Source organism: Frankliniella occidentalis, unplaced genomic scaffold, assembly GCF_000697945.3.
Source record: "Frankliniella occidentalis isolate FOCC.00 unplaced genomic scaffold, Focc_3.1 Scaffold57, whole genome shotgun sequence".
NCBI classification, from domain to species: domain Eukaryota; kingdom Metazoa; phylum Arthropoda; class Insecta; order Thysanoptera; family Thripidae; genus Frankliniella; species Frankliniella occidentalis.
The window spans coordinates 229796-242673 of record NW_026267187.1 but is presented as its reverse complement, the minus strand read 5'-3'; the positions used below and the strand labels follow the sequence as shown (position 1 = coordinate 242673).

Below are 12878 nucleotides of genomic sequence, written 5' to 3'. Positions count from 1 at the left end.
CCACGCCACCCAAGAAAGGATCATTTCAAAAAATTCAGAAAAACCGGAAAAATCAGTGAGAAAATCTGAAAAACGTAAAATAAAAAACCGACTGAAACAATGGTTTCCGTTATGAAACTTTAACCCGCTTCGCTCAGCTACCCAGTTAGTGTTTGCAGTCGGTTGGTTAAGCGCCTTACCCGACAGCATCTGTCTCTCTTTCTCTCATAACACGCAGCTGAGTGGGAGAGGAACAGAGGATGTCGGGTAAGGCGCTTAACCGACCGATTACAAACACTACCCCGTGCACCACATTGACCACGTACGGGCCCCTAGTTTTAGATATTTGAGCTAAAACACCTAAAGTTAGGGATTTCAAACTTCAAATGCCCATATCTCCGGAACCGTTTAAGCCAGCAGCGCAGGGAAAAATACTAAAAAATTTCATGTTTTGCAGGCTTTTTCCTTTTCTGTTTTTTTGAAAGTCGGAGAAGGTCGGTCCAGATCCTGTAACTGGTAAATGGAATGGCCCGCTAGTGTCACCCTCAATGTAGGCAAAAAGCATGGCTTTAGCAGCCGATTACCAAGAGATTGACGAAGATTGTCGTAGATTGCCGGGGCTGGTGTACACCAGTTTGCCAGGGCTAAGGCCCCCTCAGATTTGCATATGTTTACGATTTGGCTCTTGCCTTAATTCTCAGTACGAACATAGACTAGAATGGTTATTTAAGGGAGTGACAAGTAGTTCTATAGAAAGGAGGAGCTAGGTACTTACGCCTGGAAGGTTACTGAAGGCGGAGAGGTATGGGAAACCGGAATACTCGCTCCAATCGACAGCAATAATGTTGTGTGATCCTTTGCGTACGAACGCTGTTGGAAAAATATCCGTTTTACAGTTAAGCGCAACAACTGATATGTTATGTGTTCATAAGACTTTTCCGCTAGGTGCTTACAAACGTTAACAATTCTTGTTACCTGTGAAACGAACCCATGGTTAGGGAAATTTAGTCACTTTAGGTGTTATACAGCGTAGTGACGTTAAAGCTGTATCTAGTGACCGTGGCTTAGCATTGGTGCTAAGCGGCACACGCATTAAAGTACCGCTTCACAGTGTGTGTACTGGTCGGGTCATGTTATTCAAAGTGCACTGCTCTGGGCGGCTCTAAAATATGAAACTACTAATTATTTAAATCTCCAGAGCCTCCCGGAAAAGTATCTATCCAAATTACGAACCTATATTGTGTAACTTGCTGTAAAAATGCAAAAAAAAGTAGTGCCCGGATTTACCCTGCTGGTCCGGAATTAGACACTTTGACGGTTCCCTCGGATTTGCCGTATCTTTTACTGTTTCGGCCCTAGAGGTTGATATATAGAAAACAATGGCAAAAAGTCATAAGTTTTAAGACCGTTTGACAAACAATATACAATCTAAAAACTGCGAGGGTTCATTTTATTTTATTCTTAAGCAAAGCAGAAGGATGGGGTGTAGTCATGGTGTTGCCCTGTTATAGTCTTTTGTCATGTCCGAGGAGCAAATTTCTGGGACCGCAGGCCCCCCGCCGGACGCTTTAGTTTACTCAAATATGCAAAGTGATTTCACCAGGCCAAAGGCCTGACCATCGCCGGCAGGCCAAGCAGGCCCGGCCCCTGCCGAACGGAGTTGCCGGCGCAGCGAAGTGGAGCTGGCAACTCCGTTTGGCGGAAGGATGGGCTTGCTTGTTAGGCCTTCTTGTAAAACTAATTGTTCACTACAGCAATTTTTAGCTTATTTTCGTCAAAAAAGACCCTCCAGCGCCTAAACGGTTGGAGATAGAACCAAACGGACGTAAAAAAAAATTACGTTTTGGGAGAATTTTTGAACCTTGGAGACCCCCATTCACACCCTTAGAAGTGGCTGCCAGGATTCACCGTAGGCTTTTCGTTCTCTAGGAGTGGACCTTGAAATACCCCGAAAATTTGAAGTCTCTAGCACATCTCCTTCTAGTGGAACAGACAGACACTCAAACACACAGACACACACGAGATCGTTTGCATAAGCCCGCTGGATAGCTTTTTCAAAGCAGAAGGGCGGGCTAAAATCTGAAATATTCCGTTCGTTTCTATTGAACATAAAAAGAGTAAGAGCGAAATTGAACGAAAGCTCTCTGTTACGTTGTAGCCAACACTTCCACGCACGTAACCCTAAAGTACTAGATAGCTTACTCCAAAACTGTGGTTCAAGAGGGTTTTTGAAGTAGGAAAACTTGGTGAAAACTGGGGGAAATGGCTTAGCAGGAATTTTGTCGTAGTGCAGTTTTTCCTAGTCCAGAAATCCCACGATCGTTCCCATTAACCATGGGATATCAAGGAATGTCATGGGAGACATTTCCCCATGGAAGATAACTTTCCATGTATTTTTTGCCCACTTCCATGTGAGGTAGTTTCCATGAAAATAAGGTTCCTTGGCAGTTGAGCGTCTCCATGGAATAGGGCACTAACTCCATGGAGTAATACCAAAATGTTTAAGTCCACAAAAAGACAAAGAGATGTCTGGTCGAAATAAATGAAACGTGTCTATAAGGTGTCAGAATCGATGCGGAGCCAAATCTGGTGTCCGTTTTTGCCTAGCTCCAGCCGTTTTCGAGTTGTCAGAAAAAAGTTCTCAGATTTGAATGAAATTTAAACGGCCCCACTAAAATTCATCGTAGATGCTACATACCAAATTTCAGATCAAAATTCCAATAATTCAAATTCTACAGCACTTTTGATTTTCATGGGAAATTGTTTCCATGGTAAAGAGGCCAGTGCCCAATGGGATAGGTCACCCCATAGAAAGACAACCGTTCCATGAAGCCCTCTCGCATGGTAACCATTTTTCCATAGAGCCTTTAACCATGGCAAGAACTTTTCCTTGGAGTCCTCACATGGAAAGCGTTATTCCATGGAATCTTGTTCCATGGAAAACACCTTTCCATGGTAGAACGCCCATGGGAAGAGACACCACATGGAATATGATGCATCTTACATGGAAAACGGACCTCTATCCATGGAAAAGAGATCATGGAATTCCATGGTGTCCATGGGATTTTTGGACTGGGTTCTACACACTATTTGATTGCGCAGCTTCCTGTAGCATTTTTAGACAGGATACATCTATTACTATGCGACAAAAGCAGTCAGATGTCATTTTTGTCGGCATTAATAGTAAAATCTCGAGAAATTGCTCTTTTTAGCCCGCTCTTTTGCCTAAAAGCTACATAGCCCACGCGGCTAAGGCGACTACCTGCGAGCAGCCGTGCTCCGACCCGGTATCATTCTAATCCGCGTCTTGGCTGGCCCCTGAGCCTTTCCTTTGGCTATCAGGCTATTAAATGGGATTTATATTTGAATACTTTGAAAATTGATTTTATCGTATATGGTGCTAGATTCAGTCTAACTGCTACTCATATCGTGTTCAAATTGAACGTTAAAACCGCACAGTTTTGAACGCACATACAGATTTCTGTTTCCATGTTACAGAAATGTGTATCTCGTTTACAAAAATTTGTAATCAGATTACAGAAAATTATAAGATTAATATAAAATTTTGAAATAAAATCCAAAAATGTATAATGTTTACAAATTTCCATAAGCTATTGCAAGATTTTGTATCACCGATGCAAATTGGTGCATCACAGTGCCCGGATACAGAAAACTGTAACAAATTTGATACAGAAATTTGTAATTTTTCGTAGAGTGCAATTTTTTATGATACTTTGGCATACAACGTTCTTTCTACTCAAGAACTGCACACCGCAGACAAGCTAACTGCAACTGGAACTAACTCGTCAATTGACGTGTAAAATTTAACAGCTGTTTTACCCGATTTTACCAGTGAAGTGCCCCACTGGTGCGCTTTAGCTCTTACCTCCAGAGACTGCGATCAGGCTCTCACTATCCTGCCCGTCCAGGTATCCATGGATAAAGAAAGCAGTGGGAAGCGACTCATTGAACCTGGCGTTCTTGAGAAGTGTGGGTGCGTCTCCCACCTTACACGACGAGTGGCCTTCGTCGGACCTGTCAACACAACTCCAGAAGCTCAGCGATTGCCATCAAGCCAAGTCGAGGGACTCCCAAATACCAAAGTAGAATTTTAACTATAAAGAATTGCCTCATTACTGCCGTAATTTTAACGGAAAACGTTACATGCGTACATAAGTTACATACGTACATTTACACACGTTTTTCAATCTGAGGAACAAAATCTTATTTTACTGCGAGGGTCACAAATTATGTTCACCGAAACTTGTTATTAACTGTAAAACTACAACACATCTTTCACATTGTAGTGTCGTTTACACTTTAAATGTAAAAGAACAATTTTGTCCATAACGAGGGAACGGATTTCCACGCATCCAACGACAGACAAAATTGTTTCGTTAGAGAAGACAAAGTTCAATTTTGTTGTAATCTTATGGACAAATTTGTTTCCTGTTTCGTGGACAAGACATTTGTCCCAGCGAGTGGACGTTTAAATCCGTCCCCTTTTTCGCAACGAATTTGTTTCCAAGGAGGGGACAATTTATTCAAAAAACACTTTGACCCTTCTAATGACACAATTTGTCTATAAAATGACACCTTTTTGTCCATAGATCTCTTGCTATAGACAAACATTTTAGTGCTAGTTTAAGGTAAAAAAAAGGAGTTCCTTTACATTTAGAGTTTATGGTACAAGACTGCGCCTTTTTGGGTACCAATTTTAAACCTATTTAAAAAGTAAAAGGTTGCACTGAGCACTCAGGAAGTCACTTACGACATGAGGATGAACTGGATCTCACTGAAACCATCGGCGATACTTGTGGTGAGATTAGTGGGAACAGTTACGACGCTGCCCACTATGCTGTCCGATAACCTCCCAAAAGAGTCCCCGATGTTACTTATTGTAGTGAGAAGAACGTTCCCATTTGCACCTGCGTGAACAGATTTTTATTTATTTAATTCCTCACAAATAGCGTCGAGGAAGGAATACACATATCCAAAGATTTGAGTCCCCCTCAGCTGCCTGGCAACCAAGCCTGCAAGTCGACGGGTCCTACGAGAAGAATACGATCTCGCCGTGCCGAACCAGACAAGTACGATCTCGCCGCGACAAACCAGAAGAGTACGATCTCGCCGCGACGCTCCAGAAGCGTACGAACTCATTTCGCCGCGGCGCGTGCACTCGGAGCTTTAGACGCCTCCTACTCGTCGCAGGCATGTCGCAGCAGTTTGGGCGGCATCTCATTTTAATCCCTATTGTTTTGCCATTAAGTGGAAGTGGGGGGAGGGGGGGGGGAGTTTCTTTTCTAGTCTGTTGTTTTTATGTCTTCTACAACTTATTGTTCACTACGGCAATTTTTAGCTTATTTTCGTCAAAAAACCCTCCAGCGCATAGACGGTTAGAGATAGAGTCAAACGGACGACGATTTTGCCCAACGTTCTCTACTTTGACAAATTACCCCTTTGAAGGACATTAAAAAAATATAACTTTTGGGGCGAATATTTGAACCTCGGGTACCCCCATTCACTCCCTTAGGGGTGGTTGCCAGGATTTGCCGTAGGCGTTTCGTTCTCGAGGAGTGAACCTTAAGTTACCCTGAAAAGTTCAAGTCCCTAGCACATCTCCTTCTAGTGAAACATACAGACAGACACACAGACAGACAGACACACAGACAGACAGACACACAGAGACACACAGACAGACAGACAGACAGACACACAGACAGACAGACACACAGACAGACAGACACACAGACAGACCCACAGACAGACAGACACACAGACAGACACACAGACAGACAGACAGACAGACAGACAGACAGACACGAGGTCGTTTGCATAAGCCCGCTTGATAGTCTTTTCAAAGCAGAAGAGCGGGCTAAAAACACGTTCTGAGAATGTTTTAGGGGATTTGGTGCTTCAAAGGCGTGGGTAACTGCTGTGTATACATCGCCTCGCCTACTTTAACATTGAACGCGACGGGTTTAGACAAATGTTTAGTAACATCAACAGACCATTATCAGCTCTTATGGCTACGGTACTTACCGCACAACAGTGAAGCATAGATTAGCACTACGCAGAAACTCATCTTAGGCTCTGTATTGATGAATGCGTTCTGAAATGTCGTGGCCGAGTCCTCTGGAAGTTATGAGTGAGTGCCAGCTGGGACGAAACTTACACGGCCTTATAATGCAATGGCTGAAGCACCTGTACTGACGCCACTGGTTTTTCGCGTGACTGCAGTCACAGCTGTGTTGAGAGTACAGTGGTTAATCGTTATGGGAAATTCCGCAGGAAGGAAATGCAAGTTTGTGCTGCACCGTAGACTTAGGCTGCTGTGCGTGGGCGGTATTTTGAGGTGGTGTAGTGAATGCGGAGTGCACCGAAGCGTTTCCTCGCACAGTGCATACTACTTGACAACGGACGCGAGGGCATGAGGATATGATGAGGTCGACGGGGGCTGTACCCAAAAGGTAGTGGCGATCTCGGGATTTTAATAGCAGCTTGCCTTTTTGTATGACATTTTCAGGAATATTTGTCATAATTTTCTTTAAGTTTACTTCTCTCCTGGCGTATATAAGAGCCCTGTATAGTGTTACCACGCTCCCCCAGCAATCCAAACTCCGCTGCGGGTGAAAAGGGGGGGGGGGCGTGAGGCGAGTAAAAGGGTGAAGAATCAGCGAAGGGGGCCACCACTCGCGTAATCCTGTGTACGGATGAAGGTGTAATCCCTATGTAATCCTCTTGTATTTCGTGTACTACTCGACCAAATTTAAAACCATGACCACTAAATTTCACCTTATTCGACACTTACTTGAAACATATACACACGGAGTTCGTGGAGGCTCCGTATAAACGAGAGGTGCTCGCTAGCGGGCAAGGGCCCCAGGTAGAAGGGTCAGGATTGTCGCTAGCGGGCATCGGAGGGAAAAGAGGGGATTGTGCGGGAGAAAAGGGAAATTGTCGCTGGCGGGCAGCGCTACGGGTTGCCTACCTCCACGGCGTTGGGCCCGTATAAACACGCAGTTACCGCGGGCTCTGTACTGTACAAACATGGAGCTCAGCAGGCCACCGTATATCATCATAACTATGTTTTTTGAAAATTTCGAGTCATGAAGTGCGTCGGATACAGAAAACTCAGTGCTATCGATCAGAGAAAACCGCATTGCGATATATCAATACGACACTTGAAACCTACACACGGAGTTCGTGGCGGCTCCGTATAAACACGCAGTTCCCGAGGGCTCGGTACAAACACGGAGTTCAGCAGGCCGCCGTTTGGCGTCGTAACTATGTTTTTCGAGTTATGAAGTGCGTCGGATAGAGGAAACCAAGGGCTATCGATCAGCGAAAACCGCATTTCGATATGTCAATTACTTCAAAAGTTATTCTGGTCTGAAAATCCAGCCGCCCATAAGGCGCAACGTAAATCCAAAACTTTGAAGCGCTATATCTTAGAAGTGACTTTGAAGCACTTACGACGTTATACGGGGACCCGCTGATCTGCGTGTCTGTACGGAGCTGCCTGGAACTACGGGTTTATACGGAGACTCCACGAACTCCGTGCTTGTAGGTTTTAAGTGTCGAATCAGTATAAAAGTTATTCTGGTCTAAAACTCGAGCCGCCCATAAGGCGCAATGTAAATCCAAAACTTTGAAGACAGTCCCTATAAGACTAGGCCACAAAGCTTCCCTCTTTGTTTTTTAGCCCGCCCTTCTGCTTTTAAAAAAGCATTAAAGCGGGCTTATGTAACCGCTCTCGTGTCCGTCTGTCTGTCCGTCGTCCGTGTAAGAGGAAGGAGATGAGCTAGAGGTCTGCAAATTTCAGGGTATCTTCACTGTTATTCAAGGAATGTGACGTCACATTCGTTTCAATGTGAAACGTGTCACATTCGTTTGAATATTGTGTCACATTCATTTGCACGTGACTTCACGTGAATTGATGGTCAAATGGGCCCAGGCACTGGCCGATTCACGTTTAAACGAATGTGACACCACATTTAAACGAACGTGACACGATTTACATTCAAACGAATGTGACGTCACATTCGTTGAATAACAGTGTTAGGGGTCACTCCTGGACAACGAAACGCCTGGTGCAAATCCTGGCAACCACCCCTAAGGGGGTGGAAGGGGGTAACAAAGAAATAGGGGTTGGTCCAAAAAGTAGAAAATCAAATATTATTTTATGGTCTCCTAAGGGGTAACTCGTGAAAGTAGAGCCTTTTGGACGAAAATTTCGTCCGTTTGACCCTATCTTGCACCGTTTGGGCTAGAGTGCTTTTTTCGACGAAATACGGCGAAAATGACCGCGTTGCTCATAAAGACGTACAAGGAGGCGTCCAATCGTAAAATGTCAGAGGAAGTACCCCCCCAAAACAACGCATTCTGCATCTGAAATTACCCTCGGATTTGCCGTATCTTTTACTGTTTCGGCCCTAGAGGTAGATATATTAAAAACAATAGCAGAAAGTCAAGTTTTAAAACTGTTTGACAAACAATGTACAATCTAAAAACTGCGCTGGTTCACCTTTTTTAATTCTTTAGCAAAGCAGAAGGGTGGGGTGTAGTCACGGTGTTGCCCCGTTACAGTCTCTTGTCATGTCCAGGGGGAAAATTTCTAGGGCCGCAGGCCCCTCGCCGGACGCTTTAGTTTACTCAAATATGCCAAGTGATTTACCGGTCACATTATTTATTTGATTATGCACTTCAGTAAATCGCGAGACTGAAATGGTCGGGCCGAAGGCCCGACCATCGCCGCCGGCAGGCCAAGCAGGCCTGGCCCCTGCCGAACGGAGTTGCCGGTGGAGCGAAGCGGAGCTTGTTGTAGGTCAGTTCAAGTAGTTACAACAGTCCACGCGGATCCGCCCGAGGGGTCACCAACTCGCATAATGTTCCGTTATACGGGTCCCATAATACCTTTATTATACTCCATAATATGTCACAAACAGGGTTGGTCTCGTTAATTAACGAGTTAACGACGTTACGACGTTACGTTAACTTTTTTAGTAACGTTAACGTAACGAGTTATTTTTGTCTAGGATTGGTAACGTTAACGCGTTACGTTATCAGGAATAGGTAACGCCGTAACACCGTTAACGTTAAAACAGGTTTGATGAACGATGGCAAAAGGCGAATTTCCTTTCAGTAAATGAATATTATTCCATTTTTTAAAAGTTTTGTTTGTGTAAAATTGACTTAGAATGCAATGTTTTCATCTAAAAAGGGACTGCTTATTGTTTGTCCTAACAGTTTCCAGCGTAATTCCGCAATTTTGTACTCTTTTCTTCGCGATTTTAAGATTTTTGGCAATTTTGGGACTTAACGTAACGTTAACGACGTTTTAACGTACCGTAACGCGTTAATAATTCCTCTGCACTGTTAACGTAACGCGTTACGTTAACTTGATTTACAAATTAACGTAACGTAACGCGTTAACTTTTTCTGTTAACGAGACGAACCATGATACTAGGAAAGTAATGTAGTGTTATTTTCTTACCTGCATGAGTCACCTTTCTTGAGAAATTCCTCCCAGGACATCCCTTGATGTCCGATTGTTCATGAGAACGCGCATAGGATTTCTGGACTGGGTCCCCTGTAGGTATGACGTACACGTACAGTAACATGAAATAGTAACACCACAATAACACAGCATGTCTGCATAGGTGCTCTGCTGGTCATTAGATCGTCACCTTGAACGACCTAGTCGTAGCATAGCGCTCCCGGGCACCCGGGCACCTATCCAAGCGTGAAACAGGTTACCCGTCTTTAGTCACACGTGTTCTGTGGCCCAATGCAGTTCAGATCTATCCAGGCGCAATGCAAGCTCTGCGCCTCCTGTTCGTAGTTACTGCTGTGCCCTTCATGCGTATAGTTGAGGGCGCTCAAGGTAAGAGCAAAAAAAACTTTCAATGACGACGTTTTTGAGGATGTCGACTGTTGCCAGCAGCATGTCTACACTAATAAACTAAGTGTGCCGCTGCTTAACACTTCTAAAAGTGCAACTTCAAGTTGAATACTTGCAAGTGTTCACCTTGGTATGTATGCACTTGCAACTCCTCGGTTGAGCACTTCATACGTTCAATATAAGGAAGTGTTCACCCAGTGAGAAATCAGTGGTCGAATCGATCTCGAATCGACGTCGATTAGGCCGGTCGAAAATTTGTCGATCCCAAATGTCGAATCCACGGGATTTTGTCCCACAAATCGACGCTTTTTTCGACGTCAACTTCTTCGATACCTTATCAAAGAGGGGCAAAAGGGACAGTTTTCAACGGTAAAGCTCGGCGAGGGAGAAATCACTTGCGTACTAGCTCGTACACCCAGGCATGTACTAAAGACGCACTAACTCGTACTAACTCGTAATAAAATAATTTCGCGTAAATAATGAAAACTTGCGCTAAAAATGGGGTATACTAACGTGTACTAACGTACTAACTCGTTAGCTTTTATCCGGAGTGATTTCTCCCTCGAAGCTAGGTCCAATAGCGACTGGTGGTGTCCGTAGGCTTTCGCGTCGAAGTCGCATTCAAAAATTCCTGCAGGAGGCGAAGTCCGTGACGGACATTTTCCGCGCCCTGTTAAACACGTCTCCAGCATAAAGTTGTTATGGTGTTGCGGGTGATCAGCGAGAGCTAACTGTACAGTGAGGTACGACCCTGTCTCGAATCGACATCGATCATGTACGGTGTGAAATTTCTTGCAATTTAGTACTGGGAACGGTGGAACCGTCAAGGCCCATTAGCTGAATTTAGCCGTGCCCTGAGGCACTTATGGAGAGACATCGAAATTTCGTCGACAACTTCGTCTCAGCACCGACGATAACTTCTCAAGCAATCGACCTCGATTCGACGTCGATTCGAGCACCCGTTTCTCACATGAGAAGGAGCTGCACACTTGCAACTGCTCACCTTGAAATTATGTAGAACTACAAAGTCGCACACTTGTATGTATTAAACTTGGTGTTGCACACCTACAGGTGTTGTGCAATTAGACACTTAGTTTATCAGTGCAGCCGTAACGAACTCAGTCTTCTGTAAAAGCTGCAGCTGCATGTACTGCTACATGTAGTACACGTATTTGTTTATATGCGAAAAATAATTCCGTTCAATGTAAGGTTGTTGTTTTTTTTTGGGGGGGGGGGGAGGCAGTCCTTGATACAAATCTTTGCTGGAAACAATAGGGTAGAGTACCTCCCCGATATAAGCTGGCTAAAGGAGACTGGGTTTCTGCCTATAGCGGGGATCTCGAGACCCTTTTCACGTGTTCGGAGGGTCGAGCTCGGGCCCTAAACGTGTCAATCAAACATCGGGCCCGCTCGCTGTGTCAACCGAGCTAGTCCAGTCAACGAAGGTATTAACCCGGAACAAAAACATGTCAAGCTGGAATCTGATGGAATCGATGCAGTTTGATGTGCTGCATCACATGCCAAAAAGTCTAGTGACCTAACTCGTGAGCGTTCATCTGAAATTGAACAAAAGGGCCTCTGTGCAGGGGTATGCGGTACTCGCCGTAGCTCCGAAACTAATCGTGCGATTTTAACGGGACTTGTGTCAAAATGTGCGGAAGGAAACAAGGAACAAACCTGCATCTTAACATCAGTCGCGCAACGTTAACTTATGTGCTTAAATTTAACTTGATTGAAAAGTGTTCATTTCCAAACAAAGATTATTAAAAATATCACGTCATATCTCTGAAACGAGGCACTAGACTTTAAAGTGGCTAAAGCAAACGATGTGCGCTCAACCTTTAGCTCGACGTCGCTGTTTTCAGATTCTCGGCACATTTAACCGTTCAGGTTCTATCCGCCTCGAACTGAACCCGTGCAGAGCCGCCGGAGCCGTCCCGCCGGAGCCCGCCGCTGGAGTCGGGGTGGTGGTGGGGGGACCCCAGCTCGCTCTCTCTCCCTCGCCCGCGTGGGAGGAACAGAGACAGAGCAGCGCGCGCTCGCCTCGCCGGCCGGCTGAAGGAGCGAAAATAAACGTCGAAATATCTTACGTTTAAAAAACACGCAGGGAATTTTGATTTTGTGCATCGGGTAGAACTGAGTGTCCTCTCCATTCTTCTGAAAAGTCTACCCGATGATCTCATTCGGGGAGCGTATGAACCGAGGAAGACCCTAATCGTGCACTTCTACCTTTGAACGAGTATTGAGGGTGAAAGGTGAAAGGTACGACATTTCGAATGGGCGTATTTATAAGAGAAAAGGGCCTTCTTTACAGTGGTATGAAGTGCCGCTGCAATAAATTAAAAGGAACAACTAAAATAAGAGTTAAAAAGATAGAAACATGTTTATTGGCCTATAAAGTAAAGTACGATGGTCAAAAAGTGCTAAAAGGAGGGCCCAAATCGCAAAATGGCAGAGGAAGTACCCCCCCGAAACCGTACATTGCGCATTAAAAGGAGGAACATTTGGCTCGGTGCCTAAAATGGTTCTCGACATACAGTTAATTAAAGGTTGCGCATTAACAGATTTTAAACGAAAACGATGGTTTTGTTGTGATTGCTCCTTTTTTAGCCCTCTCTTTTGCTTAAAAGCTATATAAGCGAGCTTATGCCATCGCCTCTGTGCTCGTCTGTCAGTCTGTCTGTCTGTCTGTCTGTCTGTCTGTCTGTCTGTCTGTCCGTTTCCCAAGAAAGACGTGGGCTAGAGGTTTGAAATTTTCAGGGTATTATTGTTGTCACTTGTGGTCAACGAAACGGTTGGTGCAAATCCTGGCAACCACCCCTGAGTGGGTCAGAGGGGGTAACAAAGAAATAGGGGTTGGTCCAAGAAGTGGAAAAAAAATATTTTTTTTATGGACGTTTAAGGGGTAACTCATGTAAGTAGAGCCCTATGGGCGAAAATTTCGTCCGTTTGGCTCTATCTCTCAGTGTCTTTCACGTAAGTGGCCCAAAAATAA

At 44.6% G+C, this 12878-nt stretch overlaps 2 protein-coding genes across 12 annotated transcripts in view; one reads left to right on the top strand and one right to left on the bottom strand.

Moving 5' to 3' along the window:
* The window catches only part of LOC113217322 (phospholipase A1 member A-like), a 43592-nt gene extending 32928 nt beyond the window's left edge, over positions 1-10664 (bottom strand). Inside the window, exons 1-6 of one of the 7 annotated variants that reach the window (XM_052267680.1) lie at positions 10415-10484; positions 9476-9571; positions 6022-6225; positions 4751-4907; positions 3866-4014; positions 755-849 (exon numbers count right to left, since the gene is read on the bottom strand). In XM_052267680.1, coding sequence (XP_052123640.1) covers positions 755-849; positions 3866-4014; positions 4751-4907; positions 6022-6064 — 444 coding nt within the window. In that variant the 5' untranslated portion in view covers positions 6065-6225; positions 9476-9571; positions 10415-10484. Of the gene's footprint in view, positions 1-754; positions 850-3865; positions 4015-4750; positions 4908-6021; positions 6226-9475; positions 9572-9668; positions 9810-10009; positions 10217-10396 lie in introns of those variants that run through there. The other 6 variants (XM_052267679.1, XM_052267681.1, XM_052267678.1 and 3 more) reach the window with 6 other exon arrangements.
* The window catches only part of LOC113217320 (CLIP domain-containing serine protease B15), an 18164-nt gene continuing 15032 nt past the window's right edge, over positions 9747-12878 (top strand). For 3 of the 5 annotated variants that reach the window (XM_026437162.2, XM_026437161.2, XM_026437160.2), the window contains exon 1: positions 9747-9865. In XM_026437162.2, coding sequence (XP_026292947.1) covers positions 9796-9865 — 70 coding nt within the window. In that variant the 5' untranslated portion in view covers positions 9747-9795. Of the gene's footprint in view, positions 9866-12126; positions 12146-12878 lie in introns of those variants that run through there. The other 2 variants (XM_052267675.1, XM_052267674.1) reach the window with 2 other exon arrangements.